At 37.5% G+C, this 25,731-nt stretch overlaps 1 protein-coding gene across 6 annotated transcripts; it reads left to right on the plus strand.

Moving 5' to 3' along the window:
* Positions 1-5,187: 5,187 nt before the first annotated feature.
* LOC107798041 (uncharacterized) lies at positions 5,188-24,319 on the plus strand. Of its 6 annotated transcripts, none has more exons than XR_012693489.1 (12): positions 5,189-5,332; positions 9,611-9,761; positions 11,102-11,221; positions 11,310-11,418; positions 20,892-21,143; positions 21,238-21,350; positions 21,554-21,618; positions 22,302-22,546; positions 22,638-23,121; positions 23,205-23,280; positions 23,781-23,892; positions 23,970-24,319. XR_012693489.1 is itself a non-coding variant. In XM_016620978.2 (12 exons), the coding sequence occupies exons 3-12, from the start codon at positions 9,657-9,659 to the stop codon at positions 24,092-24,094; spliced, it is 1,323 nt and encodes a 440-aa protein (XP_016476464.1). In that variant the 5' UTR covers positions 5,189-5,332; positions 5,417-5,499; positions 9,611-9,656; the 3' UTR covers positions 24,095-24,319. The 6 variants fall into 6 exon arrangements, 4 of the variants coding, with proteins under 4 accessions (XP_016476470.1, XP_016476464.1, XP_075073623.1 ...); XM_016620978.2 differs by lacking the exon at positions 23,205-23,280 and adding an exon at positions 5,417-5,499 and having other exon boundaries at positions 22,638-22,785; positions 23,852-23,892; XM_075217522.1 differs by lacking the exon at positions 23,205-23,280 and adding an exon at positions 5,417-5,499 and having other exon boundaries at positions 9,614-9,761; positions 22,638-22,785; positions 23,852-23,892.
* The last annotated feature ends 1,412 nt before the right edge of the window (positions 24,320-25,731 follow it).

Consider the following 25,731-nt stretch of genomic DNA (forward strand, 5'->3'; position numbering starts at 1 on the left):
ATTGCACTAACTTGGTGGGTCATCTTGATAGTTTCATAATCCATGGATCTTTTCTTTGTCACCAAGTCCTTCATGAATTTAGCATAACCCGGCATTTGCTCTAGAGCCTCCACCAAAGACACATTAATGGATAAGCTCTTCATCATATCAATAAACTTCTTAAACTGATTCTCATTTTTCTGCTTCGCGAGCCTTTGAGGATAAGGTGGAGGTGGCCTTGGCAAAGGAGCCTTGGTTTTAGGCACAACCGTTTCCGGCATGTCTATTACATGTTCCCTAGATAGGTTCACGTCATTCTAAGTCTCCACATCGGCATCTTGAATATCAATCCTCACTTCCTCATTCACGTTCTCATCAATCACATTTTCAACCACCAAAGGAATCTCATCTTCTCGCAACTTAACTTCATCATTCAAAATCACATCACCGCCTCGTCCACTTTTTGTGGTTACCGCCATAACATGATTATTCCCACCCTTCAGGTTAACTACCGTATCACTTGGTAGAGTCTCCTTAGGGGGAGTATTCAAGGATTGTGAGATTTGGCCTAATTGAACCTCCAAGTTTCTGATTGAAGTATTGTGGGAAGCCAACTGAGCACCAGAATCCGCATTCTTTTTCATCATCTGTTCAAATATCATTTTAATTCTTCCCATTTCATTGTTAGAAGAACTCGGACTTTGGGATAAAAATGGGGGTGGATTGTTCGGTTGTTGATACATTGGGGGCCTTTGAAAGCCTTGCCCCCGATTTTATTGATTGCTATTGTTCCAACCACCATGATTGTTATTACCACCCCAGTTGTTGTTGTTGCCATTCCAATTACCCTGATTGTTTTAATTATTGTTCTGATTTTCCCAATTAGAATTTTGGTTGTTGTTCTCCCAATTACTATTCCCTTGTTGTTGTTGATTGCCCCAATTGCCTTGAGGTCTCCATTGTTGTTGGTTGGAAGAATTTCCCCTTTGGCCCTGATAATTGTTCATATATTGCACTTCTTCATTCTACCCATCATAACCATTATCTTGGAATCCACTCAATCATTGTCATATTGATCCGAATTCCCTTGGTTATGTTGACCTCTTTGTCTTCTTTTGTTCACTAGCATGTTGACACTCTCCATAGCATTTACTTGGCGTGGATTTTGAACCTGTTGTAACTGTGCCTTTGCTAGCTGGTTCATTGTTGTTGTCAGCTTTGCTATAGCCTGCCCATGATCATGTAGCTCTTTGTGCAAGTGAGTGACCGTGGGGTCACCCTGTGGCACATTAGCTCTACTTTGCCAAGCAGAGAACGTGTCAACCATCTCGTCAAGAATATCACAAGCCTCATCATAAGACAACTTCATGAAATTGCCCCTAGCAAGTTGGTTCACTATGAACTGATTTGTTGTGTTAATGCCCCGGTAAAATGTCTGTTGTATCATTGCCTCAGTCATATTATTGTTGGGACATTCCTTTACCATAGTTCTATATCGCTCCCATATCTCATGTAATAGTTCGGTGGGCTCCTGCTTGAAAGCTAAGATCTCATCTCTCAATGCTGCTATGTGCCCTGACGAGAAAAACTTTGCAATGAATTTATCCTCCAACTCATCCCAAGTAGTGATGGAATGGTTGGGAAGTCGTTCAAGCCAATCCAATGCCTTCCCTCTAAGTGAGAAAGGGAACAATCTCAACCGAAGTGCATCCTCTGACACATTAGTTTGCTTGCTCCCCCAACAGGTATCCACAAAACCCTTGAGATTCTTGTAAACATTCTGATTGGGAGCACCCGTGAAATACTTTCGCTGCTCCAACAATGTCAGCATCACATTAGTAATTTGAAAATTGCCCGCCCAGATCCGGGTGGGACAATTGCATTAGCATATCCTTGGTTGGGAAGCACTCGAGTAGCCACTCTTGGAGGTGGCGGGGGAGGGTCTGGAATATTATTATTGGTCTAGCGGCCTCTCCTTTGTCCTTGAGGCACAATAGGAACCTCATCATCAATATTGTCATCTACCTTCTCCCCCGACGGAAGATCTCCAGGAGGTGCATTGTTTGCTGCCATTTTATACCTGAAGTTGCGACACACGCAAATTAGTAACGCAGAAGGAAAGAAGAACAATATACAAAACTATTTAGATAGATATCCAAAACCGTTAGCTCCCCGATAATGGCTACAAAAAGTGATCGGAGCCAACCCTACACCACTACGGAGTGGCGAGAGCGGTCGAAGTAGCTTTTATCCGAGATGGTCGGGATCGAATCCATGGGGAGCTAGAAGTGGGAATTGGATTCCTATCTAAACTAGAGATGAATAGTGCTCTTAATTACTCCTCCAATCATCTTTTGGTTGGATTTTACTTCTAATATTTATGCTAATGATGAGCTAAATTAAAGTACGAATGATTGCTTGTAGGGTGTTCTAAATAGTTAAAGAGGCATTAGGGAAGTGACTTTCTCCTAGGTGAATACTTGACGGGATCTAAATCCTAAGGCAAAGACGTTATGTTGGGGATTGTGATATAACCAATGCACGGAATTAATTACTCTTTACCTCTCGGTAGCTTGAGTGACTTTGCTCTAATTGACTTTCTCAAGACCAATTGTGTGTGAAAATTAGGCTAGAAATATAGGCTCAAGTCGGGTATTACTATCTCTAGGTTTAATCCTTTAATTGGGGCTATCAATCTCTTGATTACACTCCAATTCCTTGTTGGACTGATTTTCCTAGACTCAAGTTCTCTTTCTCAAGAAGAACCCAAGTCAAATAGGCACAAATTAGTGTTTGCAACCACTAATTCAACATGAAAAACACAAATTAGTCCAAATATCAACTACCCAAAAACATCTAAGCCTTAAATCAAAAGACCCATAAAATACCCACACTAGGGTTGAGCCACAACCCTAGCTAATGGGTCAAGCTACTCATAATAATGAAAGAAAATAAAGAAATAGATGAAGAATAACCCATAAGATTCAATTACACGCTAATAATTGAAGATTCAATGATAAACCCACTATAAAATTACTCAAAATAGTCAAAAACTACCGTTCACGTGCTCAGCTGAAAGTTAGATTACAAAAGATGACCTAAAAATGGGAAAAGAAAGTATTTATACTAGGTCAAATTTTCTGGACAAAAATAGCCCTGCAGGGGGTACCGCGGACCGCAAGAAATGGAGTGCGGCCACGGTAAGGCCTTTTGGTTTCAAGTCTTTGCTATCTGAACTTGGCCACCGCAGGCCGCATAAAATGCACCGCGGCCGCGGTGGCTTCAACTGCGGTCCGCACAAAAAGGACCGCGGTCCGCATTGGCATTAATCTCCAAACTCCCAACTCTCTGAACCCCATCTTTGCGGACCGCACAAACTCGATTGCGGCCGTGGTGAGGCCACTACGGTCCGCACAAAATGCTTTGTGGCCGCAATGCTTGAGTTTCCAAAATATGCACCTCTCTGAATCTCCTTACTGCGGACCGCACTAAATGGAATGCGGCCGCAGTGGATCTGTTGCACTGTGCTTGGACTTGTTCTTGGTACTTGTGCATGTTTCACTCCTTTTTGAGCTAGTTTTGACTAATTGTCACCTTTTTGACCAAACACTGCAAACAAGTACAACATGTAAGCCTTTGAGACTATTTTGTATACATTTTAATCAAAACTCAAGTAAGAAGGAGTGTAAAATGAACTATAATCCCTGGTTATCACTTAACAAATCAGCAAGTACCAACAAATCCCTATCTTTTTCAATTTTACAAAACTGCCACCCTTAGAAGGTACAATATTTACATTTTTCCTACATTGGTAAACCCAAAATCCCTGGCATAATCAACAATTTCTAGAATAGATAGGCATATTCAATGTTTCCCCCAACATAAACTGGCCCTACCTCACTCACAAGCATATCACCAGTATGAAATCTCAAATTCAGATATTTGTGTGCCATTACCCTAAAATAACAATAAAAAAACAAAAAAAAGGCAAAATCTAAAACTAACAACAAGTAGCATGCACACAACTATGTATTCGACAAACCAACATCAACAATCAGAAAGATACAACAACACAAAACACAAACCCAAATTTTTCTACCCCGAACTAAATTGCAGCACCTACCTATCATAATTTTGCAACAAAAATAATAGCGAATAAAGAATGGGACCTGTATTGAAGCTATCTTCTTTAATAATCTTTAGAATCTTCGAACAATCTTCATAAATAAATGAATCTTCAGTACCTAAACTCTAATTTTTTGCACTGATTCACCAGTAAAACCAGAAATTTACTCCTAATTCGAAATAACATCAACACTAGGAAGAAAAAATCGATGGTAGAAATAATAAGATTAAAGTAATTAAGAAGAGAAATCGAAGGTGTCTCTCATCTCCGATGAGAGAATTTTTCGGATGAGAGCAAAGAGACCATTTTTACTGAGAAGAAATGACCGACTAGTAAGTTAAAATCCCTTTTTAATTTTTACCACATAATTAAATTGATGTATGCTAATTAAACCCGTTTTAAGATTAAGGTAATTAATTATTCACGTAGCATGCCACATATCATGTTTTAAAATTCATTTAGATCATGTATCATTGACACTAGTAAAATTGAGACGGAGGAGTTTTATTATGAAGGGGGATATAGTTTAGGGGCGTTTTAGGGACATTCAATAGTTTAGGTAGGGAACTGATAAAGATCTTATAATTTAGGTGGATTTGATGGTATTAACTCTAAAATAAAGCTATTTTTTTAAATATAAATACAAGGAATAACAGCTATAGGCCCTTCTAAAAAAAACTAATTTGAGGATATATATCAAAATTTGTATAGAAAACACCAGGGCGTTTGGATAAGCTTATAAGCTGGTCAAACTGGCTTATAAGCACCTTTTGGCTTTTATATACGTTTGGTAAATACCCAAAGTGCTTATAAGCTAAAATTAGCCATAATAAACACTTTTAGTTTGACAAGGCTTTTACTAGTCGTTCCTTAATGATATCACAAAATATTTTTCCCAAAATAAATTTTCTATCTTTCTTTTCATTCCATATTCTTGTTCATCTTTTTATTTACAAAGAAATATTTTAATTTATAATCTTTTGTAAAGCTTTTAAGGATATTTTATTCATAAAAGTACAACTTATGAGCTTATTATCCGTTTAAGTCCAAACATATAAATACTTATTTAAAAAATTAGTTTTCACGCTTAAAAATATGCTTTCACACTCCAAGCTTATCAACTAATCCAAACGGGTTCTGTATTCTCAGCTAAATCACGAACTCCTCCGACCGGCAAAGGGCGACGGCATCAGCGATTCGGATTCGACGACTCCTCTTCTCTTCTCTGTATGTCTCTCTCTTCTTTCGTCTCTTTTGTAGTATTATTTTTGTTTAATTTGTTTCATCCTCGTTTGTTTTGATTTAATATAGTGAATCATTCTTCTATAACTGGCGGCTATCAGCGAATTCGTTCAATTCCGGGGAAGGAGATGGTATAGAATGAAGAATGAAAGGTTGAATATGATGCGTAATTTTGGGATAGAAATTTGCAGTTACTGAGAAACCAACCAAATTATGCATTTGGGCGTAACGATTTGTTATTGGAAAATTCGAATACAATATTCTCAGAAATAATAATTTAAATTTCTTAATTCAAGTGACAAAGGTTGGTTGAGGGAGTTGTGACTTAGGTCACAAATTCAAGTTCCCAGGGCTTAGTTCAAGTGGCAAAGGTAACGAATGAGGAAGCAAGTGAAATAACAAGAAGCACCTAAATTTAGTATAAGTTATAACATTAATACTTCACGGGGGAAAGGAAACAGAGATTTGGTCTAATGCGACTGGAATCTGAAGCGGAGAATGAATATTAACCGTCCTCTTCAGAGAGCTGTAGTAATTTGTTATGCATATTTGTTTTCATAGTGCCGTAGTTGTTTGCATAGAGCGATTTAGCAACTTGAAGAGAAGGGTGATGAATGGTATTCTTTGACTTAACTTCCTTGCATCTGTGATGAAAGCTCAAATTTCCTTCACACAGAGATGTGTTTTATACTGACCATGATGGTAGCTCAGATTTCCTTCATTTAATGATGTGTTTTATAGTACTAAAATGTCTATAACAACTGAGAGCAAATATTTAGGATGTTCAAACTTGTCTTGACTCGGAAATGAGCATTATAGTGGTTGACAAGTTCAGTTGAGCCGATTATGAGTTGACCTCAAGTTGTTATCCTGTGTATTCAGTACATCTATTGGTTATTGAGTCAAGCTCTAACTGAGTATAATAAATTAAGAAAACACACCCATGGAAAAGAAAAACAAAAGGAAGAGTGCGTTCAAGCTTGACTACTTATTAACAGAAAAAATTGTCCAAGCTTAGTTTGATGGGTTAACCGGATTAACTATGTTGAAGTACCAGCTAATCAGCTAGTGAGGATTTGCAAATTGACTCATTCTCAATTTATACACTAAATTCAGTTTTGCTCAGTAGTCAGTATCTATCTTGTTGCGTCCTTTATCCTTAGTTTTTCCTATTTTACATATGTGCTGCTTATGTTGTTTTCAAAGTATAGTGTACAACTGGTTAGTCAAATCCTTCTTAGGCATAATGTTTAACTACAGCCTACACATTAAAGTAACAAAATCATGCCTACACCAAATGTGCTCCATGATCCATAAGCGTTTTCACGAAAACTTTGATTCCTAAAGTTATGTCAATGGCTAATTTATTTCACTGTTATACTTTATTTTACATAATAGTTATTATCTTGTTGACAACGATTGTAATATCACCTGGTGCTATTTTACATAATAGTTTATCATCATCATCATCTTGTTGACAGCGATTGTAACTGCTGCTATCTTTTAGATCCATATCACCCGGTGCTGTTGGAAAGCCATATTACTTTTAACATTATGGCTCCTGTAATAACTCTGTAATCTTCTATTTCTCCTCTGGGCAAAAGCTCATCCTTCTAGATATTATCACTGTACCTCTATTTGAAATAGCATAGCTTTATTCACGTTGGGTCCGGGCAAAGCCCGGGCTATCCCTACTAGTATTATATATATATGCCTGCTTGACTTTGTCACTTCATGATGGTTGACATGCTTGCTTCATTTTGTCACTTCATGTGTTGTTGACACGTTCATCTGAATTTGCCAGGTAGAAAGCACCGTTTCAAATTTTCTTACATTTCAATTCTATCTCCGCTGCATTTCTTTGCTCTGCTTAACGCTGACAACAGTAAAGTACCTGCCTGGATAATCTTACACCTTTCTTCTCTCATCCATCAGTGTTCTTCTTTTCCCTTTGTTAGACCTTCATCTCGATTGCACTCTAATTCTGACCTGCTTCCTCTCTCTGCTAAGTGCTGAATTTACAAATTTAACTTTCTAAAGTAGCTTTTTTTACTTTGATGCTTTTGATTATTCAAGGCGTAGGCTTGAATCCCAAGTCAAAGCTGCATCAGCTACTTGATTTTTGTAGCTAATACTGTAGCTTATTTGTTCAATACTCTATCACAAAATTTGGGATTTTCACCCAAATCAGTGTATGTTTGGAGTTGTTCCCCATTCCAGTTAGAGTTGAATTCAATTCCGATACAGAGCCTTTTAGCCCCTTTGAGCATATTTGATGATGTTATTGATTTAGGAGCTATGGGTGTAGTGATGGTTGATGATGTGATGATTTACCTTACAAACATGCCAGTTCTTGAAATATTTGGTGGGTTTAATGTGTTTTTTCTACGACATTTCTTACTCTTCCCCATTCTGCTTTGTTCATGTGTTGCTTCTAGGTTTAATAAGTGTAATGAATCACCAATTGTTTGCTAGATCTTAATTTCTTTTCTTTGGCAGCTTTGCTTTCAGTTAGTCTGCTATGTGTTTGTGAAATTGCTTTCTGAAAACGTTAGTACTCAAACAAAGAGGGTGAGATGAGAATCAAGGTATTGAGGGATGAAAAGACTGTTAGCTTCCGTGGTGATGAAACCAATTTGGTTCATAATCATTTACAAAAACTTTTTTACTAGACATCTTTTTTTACATAATGATATAATTTTAAAGTGTTTTAGTAATTGGATACTGGTGAGTGGGGATGGCAGTAATGAAGAAATGAAGGTTAGCAATTAGTTTCCTGATTGTTGTTAGTTGAGGTATGAACTATTGCTAAAAGTAACAGACATGCAGGAAGTGATAAATAGCAAATTAGGTTCTCAGATATTTGGATGCAGAAGCGGAAATCCTTGAAACGTTAGACTGGAAAGTGATTTGAGCTTCATCTTATTTTTCGTTTTTTGTTCTACTTTTTCCTGACCATTTAGCTTTGTTTCGTTGTTCGATTTGTCAACTTCTTCTTTAACTCTGTCTTTGCTATTTTCTGTGCAATTATTGGGGTCATTTCACAAGTTTCTGCAGTTTGTTTGTGTTAGAATTTCTTTCTCTTTCAGTTTATTTATTTCTAAACGAGCTTTCATATCTGTGGTGCCACTTTGATTTATATTTCGAATTTTGACAACAAAGGGTAGTACTTCAAAACTTTGGACTATATTCTCTGGTTTCATGAAAAATTTGGGCTCCATAGTCTAATATATAGGTGATGGAATTGCTATAGTCTTCCAAATTTTTGGATAATAGAGATGCATAGGATTAGAAGGATAAATAGCTAATTGAGTCAGCAGTTATGTACAAACAGTAGTGCTCTGATGAGGATGAGAAGTAGTGCGTGCTGGGGTTTACCATATCAAAATATAAGAAGGAAACAAAAAATTTAAATCAGTTATTGTATAAGCTTGTGATCAATTGTTCATATGATACAACAACAGAGGACGAGGTTTAGAATATCGGACTGTTGATCTTAGTATTTCCATGATTACTCTCATGTAAAGTGGATATTGGATTACCAGTAGTTGACGAGCTTCAATGGTTGATTAAACTTTTACCGCTGTGTCTGTCTTTATTTTGAATTTTAAAGCGAAGCGTTCTGAAACTTCTAATGTGGCTTTCGCAATGGAGATTTCTGGAGTTATTCTCTTTACCATTAGGTGGAAATTGGTTCAGTTGAGTCAATAACTTCGCTGAAAGTTGAGTACACAGTCTATATTTTCTTTAGCAAGAACAACAACAACAACAACAACCCAGTATAATCCCACTTAGTGGGGTCCGGGGAGGGTAGTGTGTACGCAGACCTTACCCCTACCCTAGGGTAGAGAGACTGTTTCCAAATAGACCCCCGGCATCCTTCCCTCCAAGAAGTACTATTGTTTAGCAAGAACAATACCAGAAATGTTAGATGTAGTTGTTGCTTTTGCTATTCATTTTGATAATTTCGACGGAGATAAGAATGTTTGTGGATTTGCTAACGTGAAGCTTCATCTAGCCGTTGGGCCCGGGCTCAGCCCGGGCATAACCTCACTAGTATTATATAGAGAGGGGATTGGAAATAATGTCTAGGGCAAAATAAATATTGTGTAGGATTAGGGGAGGAAAATATTATTGTTTAAAGTTGAATAATGAGTTTGATTTTCGGGATGTGAATAATTTTCACCCTACCAATAATAATTGTCATTATGATAAGGCCTTTTTTGGGGGTTTAACAAATTTACCTTCCCGCCTTTTGGATAGAAGGGTTGCCCCCAAAATCTGCAGCGAGTAGTAGAAACTAGAAGAAATGGAGTTCACACTCAGTGGGAATGCACTGAAGACATTCGCCCGATCCATCACATGCCTCGCACGCATTGGCAATGAGCTCGTCATTCAAGCCTCTCCTTCCCAGGTGAACACTACTTTGGTTTATTTATTTATTTCTTTTCAGAGTCTTAGAATCAATTAATTGATCATAACTTTATAATTTCCTTGATAGTCCCTTAGTGTTTGGTGCTCTGTAATAAGTTAGCTGAAGAACTAGAAGTATATGAATGTAATTTTGGGATTGCTTTTGCTCCATAACTTCGTGCTCTTACAGTAATTAGGGTTTTGTTATTAACGAGGTTGTATAAAGAAGCTTCAAATTATGTTGGGGGCATATGAGGCGTAAACTAAAATAAACAAAAGTTGGACCTTGATTGATGCAATATCCAAGCATGAACGCCGTTGTCCCATGAAAAAAACTTATTCGTGCCCCTTTTTTTGCACCGAGCAAATGGATGTAAGATCTTGTATATAAACTTGTACAACTTATCTCATATGTATTCACACTTTAATTTGTGACTTTTATGATAAAATTGCTTGGTTTCGCATAAATCAGTTAAGTATATTCCCATCTCCAAGCTTGGTCGCAAAGACCTAGCGCAGAGAGTAGTTGTTGTTGTTCGTAGTAATACAATAATAGAGTTGCAAACTTCTATAGGGGAGCAAATTTTGTCCCGATGTGTACCAAGGATATTTAGGGCTGGGTTCCATATTTAGGATCAGACTCTTGATAATTGAGCTAACCCCCTTCGGAATTAAGATATTTGTCAGTTTAGAGTAAATTGCATCATTCTCTGATATAATAAGGTGATGATGATATGAGTTAAGCTAAATGAAAGAAATGAGAATTCATATCGCCCACCCCAACTTATTTGGGACTGAGTAGTAGTAGTAGTTGTTGTATCTGATATAACAAGGTCCCTAACCCTGTGAAATTTTAATAAGAGGAGATGATTCAACAACATTTGACAAGGGACAAATGTTGTCAAAGGCGCGCTTTAAGTGCGCTTAAGCCCTGAAGCGAGGCGCAAAGCATGTTGACACTTCAATGTCATCATCAAGGCTCTAAGGCATATTTTCCTTGCCAATGAGCGTAGAAGAGGCGATACTAAACAATTGATATTTCAATTGTTATTTTTTAAAATTTCTTTGTCCTCATATTTGTTTTTCATGCTTATAAATAATTATTACGCTTTGACTGCACATATATTATATATCTATATATATATATATATATTTTTTTTTCTCTATTCGCGCCTTTCTTCATTAAAGCCCACACTTTATTTGCGCTTTGCACTTATTAGAGTTTTATGCGCTTTTCGCCTTTGATAACACGGGGCAAATTGGTCTCATCTTGTTAAACCGGAAACCATCAAAATGGATGTGGAATTAAAGTTCCCAGTTCATTGTCTTTTTTTTTGGCAGCTCACATGTCACACTCTCAACTCCTCAAGATCTGCCTATCAATCAATGACATTTGAACCTGATTTTTTTGATGTCTACACCGTCTTGGGTCCACAGGTGCAATGTAGTGTGCTCTTGAAGGTATATGCTTTTAGCAATGCAATGCTGCATAGTCTAAAATGTGCTGGTTATCCGGCTGTCGAATTTTCACTTACCTTGAGTTTTACAGGCTATTTGTTCTGTTTTGAGAACACCACTTGCCAGTATTGATCATTTGAGTGTGTCATTACCTAATCCTGATGCATCAAAGGTGCAGTGGACATTGAACTGCCATAATGGTAAGACTTTCTCTAAAGTATTTCTTGTCATTTTTTTCCAACTTTTTCAGGATTTAACCAAATAGAAGGAAAATACATTCTCTGGTTAGGAGCCTATAGATTAGGACGGAGCATCTTTAATTTGATGGATGAACATGTCTCTCGCAACTATAGTGTCAAAGGTCTGGTAAATGTTACTATGATTCTCTTGAATCAATGGTCACATTTTTGTCTTCCATGCTTTTTCTTCACATTTTGGTCATAGTGTGATATAGTACCAAAAGGGAGAAGATAGAAAGGTAAAGAAAACGTCAGAATGGAGAGAAACTAAGAAAGAAAGCTAAGAGGGAGAGTATAACGGCTCAGACCAAACTGCTAAGGTATTGTCCGCTCCTTGGGGCCTCACATTTTTTTCCCCTTGGGCTTTGGTCCAAAAGGCACTTCAACAATTGAAATCCTTTGCTCGCCTTTTATGGCCTCTAACTTTCCCTTCCTATTGAGATATGGGATTTGCCTAAGGAAAGTAGGGTTGTGCATAATATAGTAAATATCGAATTATCGTATCGAAACTGAAAACGAAAATTTTGGTGTATGGTATTCGGTATTTTGGTATTTGGTTTAAGTTTTAAAATAATTTGGTATTAGGTATGGTATTCAGAATTTAAAAAAATGATATCGAAATACCAATACCGTACTGAAATATATACTAAATTACAAGGTAGGATGCAAGTTCTGATTCTTACTCTCTAGGTTGCTTAGCAGTTTAACGTAATGTTTCAACGGTTTTAGGGTGCTTATTTCTCCGTTACTCTTGTATTGTTGTTGCATATGTTGGATCAGTCCTTGTTGTATTCTCTAATTTCAACAATTAACTCTAAGCAAGTAATCTGATAATTTCAATGATTAAATTTGTTTTTTTATGTACCTTTTTTCTCGTAGTTGATACTTAATGCTTTTGGACAGATTTTGTCAATAGTCAGGTGAGCTTAGAAAGTTTTTATTGAGTACTTTAATTAAAAATATTATAGTCTATGGCTCTATGCACTAGTTAATATTCAAGCAGAATAAACTGAAATTACCGGACTGAATTAACCGAAACCGAAAGGAGAAAAGTCGAATCATACCTAATTACATTCGGTATGATATTGGTATAGCATTTTAAGAAACCAAATACCAAAAGTACTGAACCGGTGCACTAAGCTCCCGCTATGCGCGGGGTCCGGAGAAGGGCCGGACCACAAGGGTTTATTGTACACAGCCTTACCCTGCATTTCTGCAAGAGGTTGTTTCCTCGGCTCGAAACCGTGACCTCCTGGTCACATGACAACAACTTTACCAGTTACCGAACCGAAATGACTAAATACCGTACCGTATCGACCGATGAACACCTCTAAAGGAAAGTATCATAGTGAACCTCCTTTCGAATTCAATGATTAGCGGTTTGTAGGCTGTTACAAGGTATGGTCTCTGATACCACTTGTAACGGCCCATGCCTAATTGCCAAGGTATTGTTAGCTCTGGTCTAACCTTTGGGTTTGTCCATTTGGTTATAATCTTGTGAGAAGTATAGCACAGAAAAATTCTATTAATTATGTGTAAAGTGTTGTACAATGCCCTATTTATATACAATGATTACATGATAATAAGTATCGACTTCCCGATGTGGGACACTGTACATTACTAACTATTTAACACTCCCCCTCAAGCCGGTGCATATAAATCATATGTACCGAGCTTGTTACATATGTAACTACGAGAACCAGTAAGAGACTTGGTGAGAATATTTGCAAGTTGATCATTCAACTCTACAAACTTTGTAACAATATCTCCTGAGAGTATCTTTTCTCTGATAAAGTGACAGTCGATCTCAATGTGTTTAGTCCTTTCACGGAACACCGGATTTGACGCAATATGAAGAGCAACTTAATTATCACACCAGTTCCATCTGGTTGATTTCTCCGAACTTCAACTCCTTGAACAACTGCTTGATCCAAACTAGCTCACACGTTGCCATAGTCATGGCCCGATATTCTTTCTTCTACGCTAGATCGAGCAACTACATTCTGTTTCTTGCTTTTTCAAGAGACCAAATTACCTCCTACTAGAACACAATAGACAGACATAGAACGTCTATCAGAAGGTGATCCTGCCCAATCAGCATCTATGTACCCAATAATCTGATCATGGCCTCGATCCTCGAATAGTAATCCTTTGCCTGGAGCTGACTTTATATACCAAAGAATGCGAACAACGGCATCCCAGTGAGTATCACAGGGAGAATCCATAAACTGACTTACAACACTCACAAGAAAATAAATGTCAGGTGTAGTCATAGTCACTGTGAGGTAATTCAAATTGCCAACCAACCTCCTATAGGATCGATAAGAGGCTCCCCCTGTCCTAGCAGAATCTTAGCATTCGGATCCATAGGAGTGGCAACAGTTTTGCAGCCCATCATTCCAGTCTCCTCAAGAATGTTTAACGCATACTTCCGCTGTGAAATAATAATATCTGAGCACTGAGCGATCTCAATACCTAGAAAATAGTTCAACCTACCCAGATCCTTAGTTTGGAAGTGCTGAAAGAGATGCTGCTTCAGATTAGTAATACTATCCTGATCATTGCTAGTAATAACAATATCATTAACATAAGCCACCAGATAAACACACAGATTAGGAGCAGAATGCCGATAAAACATAAAGTGATCAACTTCACTACGAGTCATACCGAACTCCTGAATAACTGTGTTGCACTTACCAAACCAAGCTCGAGGGGACTGTTTCAAACCATATAGTGACCTGCGCAATCAGCATACAAGACTACTAGACTCTGCCTGAGCAACAAAAGTTGCTCCATATAAACTTCTTCGTCAAGATCACCGTGGAGAAAAATATTCTTAATGTCTAACTGATAAAGAGGCCAATGGCGTACAACCACCATGGACAAAAAGAGGCGAACATATGCTACTTTAGCCACGGGAGAGAAAGTGTCACTATAATCAAGCCCAAATATCTGAGTGTATCCTTCTGCAACAAGACAAACTCCTATAATATAGCAGATCAACCTGGCCATCTGGGTCAGCTTTGACTGCATAAACCCTACGATAACCTATAGTATACTTACCTGAAGGAAGAGGAACAAACTCCTAAGTGTCACTCGCATGTAAAACAGACATCTCGTCAACCATAGCCTGTCGCCATCCTCACCTGTAGACTTAAGGATGAAAACAGTGGACAAAGATGATATAAAAGCATAATGAGGTGATGATAGACGATGATAACTTAAACCAACATAATGTGGATTAGGATTAATTGTGGATCGTACACCTTTTCGGAGTTTAATTGGAGGTGCAATTGGATGGACTAGGAGGACACAAGTCCGCAGTAGGTGCGGAATCTGATGCTGGACGTGGGCGACAATGATAAGTCAAGAGTGGTGGCCTTGCGGCTGGGAATGTAGGAGGAGCAACTGTAGACTCCTCAAAAGTATGTATAGGTAGTTGTGGTTGTGGTGTTGTTGTTGATGTGGATTCCTCACAAGTAGGTACAGGTAAGATCTCAGATATATTAAGATGATTAAAAGAAGTAAAGTAAGGTTAATAACAACAACAAAAAACCCAGTGTAATTCCAAAGTTGGGGTCCGGGGAGGGTAGTGTATACGTAAACCTTACCCCTATTCTATAAAGGTAGAGAGGTTTTTTATAGACCCTCGACTCAAGGAACAATAAAAGTAAAGCAACTTGGCCATGCTTAGTACATGGTCCAATAATACACACTTAACATTTCTCAGAAAAGAACAAAGTAGTCCAGTGTTGTTGAAAGTGTAAAAGCTATATTAGACAGCCTCTGAAGCTGGTGTAGAATACAATTGCATCAAAAAGTGTCTAATTTGCCTAATCCTTTACACTAGGTATATACAGATACTACGTGAATCTATGTGAATAATCCAACTTTAAAGACTTAATTTGCCAAATCAATTTATAAGATAATAATGTAGTCTTGACTTACTCTTACTTCATAAAATAACCGTTATCCACTTTTCATCTAAAAAAATACAAAAAATGAAAAGAAGAGTTATAGTTCTTTTGACTACCTAATCCAGTCCTTTGCATTTTTTTTAATGATGGTGGTGTCCAGGCCAACTTGCGCACACCTCGAGTATTCCATCGAGCATCTGCTACCTCCGACCAGCACAATATCGAGTAACTCTGCCACCAGTCCTTTGATTATTTTCCATAAACTTTCCGTAATCCTTCAAACATGTGAATTTCCGACACTTCAACCATCTCCTTTTTTCTTTTCGTGATTCCCCTAACTTTCAGTTATGCACTCTTCATTCGGAAAACAAAAAAAATCATGGAAAAATTGTACAGTCAAACCTCTCTATAACCGCCTCGTTTGTTACGATATTTTTTTGGCTTGTATAATAAATGGCTGTTATATACCTACAAAGGTAAGGTGAGTAGCAGCGATACCCCTTTTGAACTCGAGAATAACCAAGAATGACACACTTAAGAGAACGAGGAGCTAATTTATTTTTTCCAGGAGCTAAGTTGTGAACAAAACATGTACTCCCAAAAACACGAAGAGAAAGAGAGTATAAGGGTGACTGAAGGAACAATACTGAATGTGGAATATGATTCTGGATAGCAGATGAAGGCATTCGATTAATCAAGTTACAAGTTGTAAGAACTACATCGCCCCAAAAATGCAGCGGAACATTTCACTGAATGAGAAGTGTGCGAGCAGTTTCAATGAGGTGCCTATTCTTTCTCTCTGCTACCCCATTCTGCTGGGGAGTATACAAACAAGATGTTTGATGGATAATTCCTTGAGAGGTCATAAATTGCTGAAACCGAGAGGATACGTACTCTAAAGCATTATCATTATGAAAAGTACGAAAAGAAGACCAAATTGATTTTTAATTTCAGCACAAAAATTTTGGAAGATAGAAAACAACTCAGAACGATCTTTCATTAGGAAAATCCAAGTACATCTTGAGTAATCATTAATAAAACAAACAAAATAACGAAATCTTAAGGTTGAACTAACTCTACTAGGACCCCATATATCAGAATGAACTAAATTTTTTGACTCTAAACGACTCTCAGCACTACGCGAAAGGTGGCTCGGCTATGTTTCCCAAGTTGACACGACTCACAATCTAATGTAGATAAACCATACAAACTAGGCACCATCTTCTGAAGTTTGGATAAACTCGGATGTCTTAAACTCCTGTGAATTAGGTCGGGAGGATCTCTAACTGGACATTCTCTGGAGGAATTGAGTGAGTTAAGGTAGTAAAGACCTTGTGATTCAAGCCCTGTACCAATCGTCTGCCCCGTACTGCGGTCTTGCATAATAAAAGAATCAACAATAAAATATATACAACAATGGAAGTCACGAGTCAAATGACTAACAGATGCAAGACTAAAAGGACAGACAAGGACTTGAAGAACGAAATCTAGAGTGACAGAAGATGAGGGATTAGCTTGTCCAACACCTTTTGCTTTAGTTTTGAACCCATTAGCTAAAGTAACATTAGGAAGAGAATGTGAATACACAATATTCGACAGAAGTGATTTATTACCAAAGATATGATCAGAAGCTCCCGAGTCCATGACCTACGGTCCAAGAGTACTAGACTGAGAAACACAAGCAAAAGAATTACCAGCAACATGAGTACCAATCTGAGCAACAGAGGTTACTTGTGGAGATGCCTGCTTACTTTCTTGATAATGATGTAACTCATTATATTCCCCGTCAGATAAAGAAATTCCTTGGTTACCTGTAATCTCGGTCTGAGCAATATGAGCGTTTCTGGATGGTCGACCATGTAAAGAATAGCACACTTCACGAGTGTGTCCAAGTTTATTACAATAAGAACACTTGGGTCGAGATCTCCCAAAACGACCTTCTCCTCGTCGATTCTCCATAGCCTGAGATATCCGATTTTCCATTGTCTGATATGCGAGAATAGAGGAGTCAACAGTTGGTGGTGAGACCACTGTATGACTGAGTGGCGCAGCAAGACGAAGCAATCTAGAGCATAATTTAGCAACTGTAGGAACCGAAGGACTAGCCAAAATTTGGTATCTCACTGAGTCAAGGTCATTAGGCGGTCCAGTAAGTGTAAGAAATAGAAACATATTCTGTCGTTGCTCTTGTTGTTTTTCAACACTAGCCATGACTGGCATCAACTTCTCAAATTCCTCCATAATTGCCTGCACTTGTCCCAAGTAGGTACAACAACAACGGCCCAGTGTAATCCCACTAGTGGGGTCTGGGGAGGGTAATGTGTACGCAGACCTTACCCTTACCCCGAGGGCAAAGAGGTTGTTTCCAGGAGACCCTCGGCTCAAGAAGACGACAAGAGACGATATATTAGTACCATCAATAGAGTCATAATAAAATAACAGCAATATAAGAAATACGAAATAGATGGAAAATACAACAATAACCAGTAGATAAAGCCATGCATCAGTAGATAACCACTAGCATCCTAAAACTAAATCCTAACTGTCTAGTCCTACTCGGGTGCATCGTAGAAATATTCGCAACTTCCTCCTAACCTACAACCTTAATGCTCGACCTTAGGTAAACATATCCAAATTCATGTTTCTTTAAGTTTGTCATCTGAGATATCATATCATAAAAACGAGATATATCATCAGTTTAGAAAGTACGAACCTTCTTCCAAACTAAATAACATATCTGGAATGGACGAAACAATGGCATTAACTAGGAATCAATCGATCGCCACAACAAACAACATAATTGAGCATTAATTTTCTTTTAGAGTGCTTTGGCCTTTTCATCCCCATCACTAGTCTTCTTGGCTAGGTGATCTTGAACACATTGACCCTTGCACCACAACTCAACAAAAGAAGCCCAAGCTAAGTAGTTTGAACTTCCCATTAAGGATTCCGAAGTAATCATCAAACTTGAATTTCCAGAACCCGTATTTTTAGAACCAAAAATATCGAGTCCCTAAGACATTGTTGGACCAAATAGCATAGACAATTAAGAACAATAAAAAACTCACATGAATAGTGAAGAAAAAACACTGTATCTCACCGGAAACTGAATAATCGCCGAAAAATAAAAAGGTCGTCGGAATTTGATGGAACTTGGATGGATACGCTCGAAATAGCTTCATGAGCAAGCTGTCCAAAAGAAATTTTGTCAGAAACTGGCCGGAGGGCAGCTCACGCGCCGACGCATGAGGAGATCTCGTCGGAATTTTCCTCCTTATGGTCAGCGCGTGCGGTGGTATTTTTCAGCGGGTTTTGTTGGGGTTTGGTCGCAGGAGGGTGTAGGACCATGTGGTGGTGTTGGTTTTAGCACAACACTGAGGGAAACGTAGGTGATGCAATAACAACCCTAAAAGTCGCCGGAAATTGACACACAACGATTGTCTGGCGGAGTTTTCTTTCCTGGATGTTTCTCACCAACGCTCTAATACCATGTGAGAAGTATATCACGAAAAAGTTTTATTAATTATGTCTAAAGTGTTGTATAATGCCCTATTTATATACGTTGATTACATAATAATAGGTACCTACTTCCCGATGTGGACACTATACAATACTAACTATTTAACAAATCTAAAAGACCCCTCAAAAATTGAATTCCCAGCTCGTCCTTTTAGGCCCCTAACATTCCCCTCCCATTCCAATGTGGTATTTGTCTAAAATAAGCTCACGTCGAACCCTTCGAGTTCAAAAACCAACCAATGGTTCTTAGACTAATATATTCATTAGCACAATATATACTATGTTCCTATTTGTAAACTTTACCTCACAAAAAAAATGATGTTCCTATTTATAAATTAAGGAACATGAACAAAGTAGAACTCTTAAGAGAACTGAGACTCAATATTGAACAAAAGGACAACGGTAAAATCAAACTAAATTTTGTAATAATACTGCGGAATAAAGTCTTGGTGTAACTGATAAAGTTGCTGCCGTGTGACCAGGAGGTCAAGGGTTCGAGTCGCGTAAACAACCTCTTGTATAAATGCAAGGTAAGGTTGCGTACAATAGACCCTTGTGGTCCGCCCTTCCCCAGACCCCGTATATAGAGGTAGCTTAGTGCACCGGGCTGCCTATTGCGGGATAAAATAAATTTATCTAATCATAATTTGGTTAAAGAATAAAAACGAAATAAATGTAAACTAATCTGAAAAAATCTAGAGTCTGATATAAAATATCTCATTTTTAGAAGCTGCATCATGCTGTCTTGGTGGGCGAAAACTTTATCCTCTGTAATCAATGATTAGGATAAATCGAACAGAATGATAGTATTATCTTGACTGTTGATCCTTTCACCGAGTGATAGTTTTTATGGGTTCTTTCTGAGAAGGGTTTCCTTTTGGAAGGTTTTCATGGTTATGTATGGGGAAAAAATTAGTGAATCACCTTACATTAACTCAGTATTGAGCGGAAAGACAAGTTCCTCGAGGTGGTCAAGTAGTCGAGCATTCCCTACACTGAAGCGTAGCTTAAGCGAGGAGAAACACCGTCCTTGAGCTCTTCTGGTCTTCGGGGTTTAGGCACGCCTTAAATGAGCCTTTGACAAAAGCAGGTTTCATTTGAATGCTGAGGATAGGGTTATTTGGTAGAGGAGAGTTTGATGATTATGTTCACAGATATGGATATTAAGAGTGCCACGCGATGAATTAGAATTTATGCTCCTATATTAAGATCGATGCAGTACCAAAAAGAGAGAAAGGAGAAAGGTAAGGAAAAGATACGGAGGGGAATTTATAGGAGAGGTGAGGGAGAGATAATAAAAAGATCCGTAGTTTTCAGATCCTATCTAATTAAATGATAAAGATAATTTCAAACTAAAGCAAGTTATAATAACAATGAATAGGATGTAATAAACGATAAGTTCAAGTATAATCTAATAGATAAATTTGACATCATAAGAATCTAAACAGATAATTGCAAAATAATTGTAAAATTAATGTGGAATTTAGCAAGATAATCTCAAAAGTAAACAATAGTTTGGCTTTTCTAGTATAAAATCTCTTATATCTTTAGGGATGCATCTTAAGAAACCTGGGTTTTCCAAGTATGAAATTTGAAACAACTTAAAAATAATATGTGTTACATACTTTTTTTTGCCAGATTCTTAAAGGAGTATCATTGGAATATTGCGACTATGTAGTTTGTCATAGTTTAATCTCCTGGAAGTGTTCTGCTTACATTTGTTATATTTTAATTTCCTGGAAGTAATGCTTAATAGTTTTCAACATTTTCTGTTTTAAACTTTCCTGAGCACTTATTACAAGTCTTTGAGTTGAGCTTTCACAATTTGTATCATGAAGGAATTATTTGCACCATTGAATAAATCAAGAGAAGTTAGAGATTTCCCATACATCTCTCAACGCCTCATGACCTGCTTAATCTTTCAGATTACTTGATATGTACAACTTAGATGATCCAGTTGATGTATAGCACCATCTCCTTAGCATGCTAATTTTACAGGTATGAGGAAAGCTTATTGGATTACTTGCAATGTTGAACCTGACATACAACACCTATCCCTTGATAGGAGAAAGCTTCCAAGCAACTTTGTGGTGAGGCCTCGTGATCTGAACAGGTTATTGTCCAACTTCCAAACAACCCTTCAGGAGATCACAATCATTGCTACCAATCCAACTTCCTTGCCTCCTGATGCTGCAACTGAAATTGGAGGGAAAGCTGTTGAGCTCAGAAGTTATATAGACCCAACAAAAGGTAAACTGGGTCAGTCTCTTCTTTTTTTCCATTTTCTTTTTGTTTTCTCTTTCTTGTTTGTAGGCAGTTTTAAACTTTAGATCTTTCTTTGTAGACAATGATTCATCACTACACACTCAGTTGTGGATAGATCCTACTGAAGAGTTTGTGCAGTACAATCATATCGGAAACCCTGTGGATGTGACCTTTGGAGTGAAGGAATCGAAGGTATCCTCATTTCTCGTCTCTGATAGGAACTTTTCTAATCCAACTAAGCCTTTTCCAAGCCTGAAAACTTTTTTCTTGATTTATTTAACTGATGACATGTAATCACAATTTTGTTGCTGTAAAATAGTGCTTGTGTTTTATGGAGGTCTTTGTAATGTTTGCTGAACCTTCTTTTTTGTTTCTTTTGCAAATTTTCTATTCAGGCCTTCCTTTCTTTCTGTGAGGGATGTGAAGTTGACATACACTTCTATTTTGATAAAGCTGGCGAGTAAGATAATCTTACACACTCTGCTTCTCCATTGACATCATCAGTTCGTTGTTGTTTTTTTTACCCTGACCTTGTCTTAGTAAGAGGAACTCTTTGCGTTTAGGATATTTGCACAGAAAGCTATTGTGAAGTCAGGACATTCTCCATACTTTTGCCTCCATATTAGCACTTGTTGGCTTGGATGGTTGATCAGTAATTCAAAGGAGTATAATACTAATCTGCTCTCATCACAATGATAATTTAGATTGTATGGTTTTTGTAAAACGGCTTAATGAGGATATTCACTTACTATTACTAAGAAAGTGAAAGAAAAGGTGAACGCGATAACGTCCAAAGACATGTCTGCTACTTAATCAATTTGGCTAGTATGTTCAAATTAATTGCAGTTGATTATTGTGGGAGATAAGGTTGGCATCTCTCCTGACAAGACAGGTCACAACTTTTGGCTTTACCTGTTACTGGACCCAGTACATACTACTTCGGAGTCTCGTGGATCTAGTGTATGGACCATGTTAAACTACTAATGAATGTGCATTTGTGTGCATATGTGCGTCTCTTCAATTATTATGACTTTTTTAATGTCGTTCAATTTCAATTCTTTAGCAGATTTCTTTGCTGTTTTAGGCACAAGTTTTTTGTTTTCATATAAGATTTTCTTCTAATCGAACTGAAATCATGGACAGGCCAATTCTAATGGCGCCAAAATTTGGTTTAGATGATGGCTCCATCTCAACTTTTGATGCCACCTTGGTACTTGCAACCATGCTTATGTCCCAGCTCAATACTGCTGGCTCCTCTGAAAATCCACAAGTTGCTGGCACTTCCCATGGTGAGGCTAATGATGGAAGACAGGCCCCACCCCAGGAGAGATCAAAAGGGAATTCTGGGCTTCCATCTGATCAGACCAGGATTTGGTCCGATCTTTCAGGTTATTATTCTCTGAACTCTTGTTTATAGATGGTACAAGATATTTGATGGCAATATTTACTTAATTGTCATAAATTTCAACTATAAAACAGGAAGCAGAACAAAAGGTGGTAACGGTGCTGAACCTGGAGGGGGTAGAAATGAAAACAATATTGAGCTAAGGGAAATTCACCGAATTGGTGCAATACACATATCTGAAGCTGGAGCTGCTGGAAGAGATATGTCTGATATACATAATGAGTATCCTAAACTTATTTTGCTGTCAAAGTTATTAGCAATTTTAATGCTCCATTTTTAAACCTATTATTAACTGCAAAATATAAGCTAAAGTGGTTAAAGCTAGCCAACATGTCAAGTAAATTTGGTTTGCCAAAGTTTCAATTATAGGTACATAGTTTACAACCTATCGAGGGGTAAGAGGTATGAGGTTTTGGTCCCAAACTATTGGGGTAGCCTTGATAAGCCTCGATATGTATGAAATGTCTCGGGGAATATGACTCTCAGGTCTGGTTTGGATTGATACAGTACATTTTTCAGGAGAAACCTTTGTCCATCTGAAGCTAATATAATGGGAAGGTATTTATACGACAGGGCACCTATATCAACCGTTCCAAATTTCTTGCATATTTTCTTATGCATTTTCCACGGGGTTGTTCCAGGTTGTAGTGGATAACATGTTATGCTGAGTCAGCTCTCTTTACGTTGAGCGGTCATTTGGCTGACCTCATAAGAAAAGTAATCCAATGAAACTCCTTATCTAATACACTGTTTCATTTGAAATATTAAAGCTCTGCATCACTGATGTAATATCTACTTAAATAGTTTTCAAGTATAAAACTCTACATAACTTATGCAGCGTTGGTTTCCGATATTAAACTCTATTTACGTGCATGCATAATTTATACGTGAATCTATATATTATTTTATGCGAGATAGAATCTGAAATGATAATGTATATTAGCAATTCAAGGATAAAGTATCGGAAAGACAAAATTACCCTTAAAGTGGGCAGTCCCTGCATATCAATCCCTAGATTGTTATTCATTGCATAGCAATTCATGTTATAAACCCTTGTTTAGGTAGTCCCTTAACCAGACAACCCCTAGCTGTATCTAGGATGTACATGGTAACTAGACGAAACTGCACACACACACACACACACACACACATGCTCCAATCATCCAGATGATCTATGTGAGCGAGATAATGGATTTTGATGGTGAATTTGAAAATAGGTGTGAAATTCGAAGTACTTTATAAGTGGACTTCCCAGACGAAAGTGGCTTTTCTTGACAATATCCATTAGCTTCCCTTCTGAGGACAGAAATCATTTGGAAGAACCTCAAGGTTAGCCAGATTCCAACTCTGGTCATTTTAATTTTTCTAGTCTAATCAGCTTAAGATGCTCCAATTGTGTTCTTCAGGCGTGACAGATTTGAAAGGTCATGCTTCTCAACACCATCCTAGTAACTGGGTAGATGCAGATGACGATGATGATGAAGAAGATGAGTCGGAGTTGTGTGTTCAATCAACGCCTCCATATCATTAGGAATACAGCAACTCCAGTTGCTCTGTAATCCTTACAATCAATTGTTTATTGATGATGTCTGTTGTAAGTATGTACAGTTGTCCTCCCAATGCTCCACTAATCTGACTTTGCACTTGGTTCCCTCTTACCTAAGCAGTCCTTTATGGTTAAATCATGTTTACCATGAATTATATTTGGCCTGCAAGCATATATGATGATACAGCTCATTAGTTTATCTTTTGAAAATTTCGTTTTCTCATTCTGGTAAAAGAAAATAACACATGGAGAGGCTAGTAACTCAGTACCATACAAATAACAGATCCTTTTGGAATCTTTAATTAATCGAGGATCTTTTGAGTTACCAAAAATTTAGTCTAAAATCAACTTCCCCAAGTGGTTTGACGTATTGCATAATCTGGAAAGCAGCTTCTTAGTGAAATGATGCTGGCCTCTCCATGTAAAAATTGGCTAATCACTCCTCCATGTTGCAAGTATAAGCGATTTCCGGGATAAGTAGAGAAAAGATTCGCAACAAGTCTCCTTGGTGTCACGACTCAAATTCCAACACGTCGTGATGAGATCTAACCCAACCAGCTAGGCAAACCAAACAACATACAAGACAACCCAAACTGAATATCAAATAAATAATAAAATAAGAACACGAAATTTAATACAAACTACTCCAAGAATTGGTATCACAAGTCATGAGCAACTAAAAATAAGAATATTCGCAAATATGATAAAGTACATCATCTGTTTGAATATACATAAACAGAAATATAAGATCCTAGGCTACCATGAACAAAAAACAACTGATAACTGAGATGCTGATGTCTTCAATGCTCGCTCTCGAACTTTGCAACAGCTCAACTCCAGAATCTGCACGCAAAGTGCAGAAGTATAGTATGAGTACAACTGACCCCATGTACTCATTAAGTGTCAAGACTAATCTAAATGAAACAGTAGTGGTATTTAGTCAAAAGATACTCATTTTATATAACCTGCGCAGTTCATAAACATATACAAAAATAGTGAAACAATCAAAAAGCAACAAATATGAATAATAAGTTGCACAATCGAAGTAGAAGATGGGAAGCATGTTTTCTTAGATGTCAATGATCAAAAGCATATATCATGCATCGAATCCGCATATAAAGGAGACATGTGTCAAGCAACATTTATTCGAATGCTTTTACATAGTCTAGAATGTCTATGCATGATAATCTCATGCATATGTAAAATGCATCGAGTAGCATATGAGAATAATATGCATGAAAGATACATATAAGAATGCATGAAACGTGTTCGGTTTCTCACAACCTGCACACACACAGCCCAAGGTAACATAGATAATCACATGACTCCGAAGGGATAAATCCAATCCATGCGCCATATCCGAGAGCTCCATAATCAGTCATCAATCTGCATAGAATATCCATCGTGCCAATATCACTCTCATCATTACCATACATATATATCAGTCGGCACAGAAACACCCCTCGTGTCAATATCCTTCTTGCTACCCATCCCCATATATATATATATATATATATATATATATATATATATATATATATATATATATATATATATATATATATATATATATATATCGCACGAAAACACCTATCGTGCCAATATCACTCTCATCGACACCA

Source organism: Nicotiana tabacum, chromosome 7 (genome assembly GCF_000715075.1).
Source record: "Nicotiana tabacum cultivar K326 chromosome 7, ASM71507v2, whole genome shotgun sequence".
NCBI lineage: Eukaryota > Viridiplantae > Streptophyta > Magnoliopsida > Solanales > Solanaceae > Nicotiana > Nicotiana tabacum.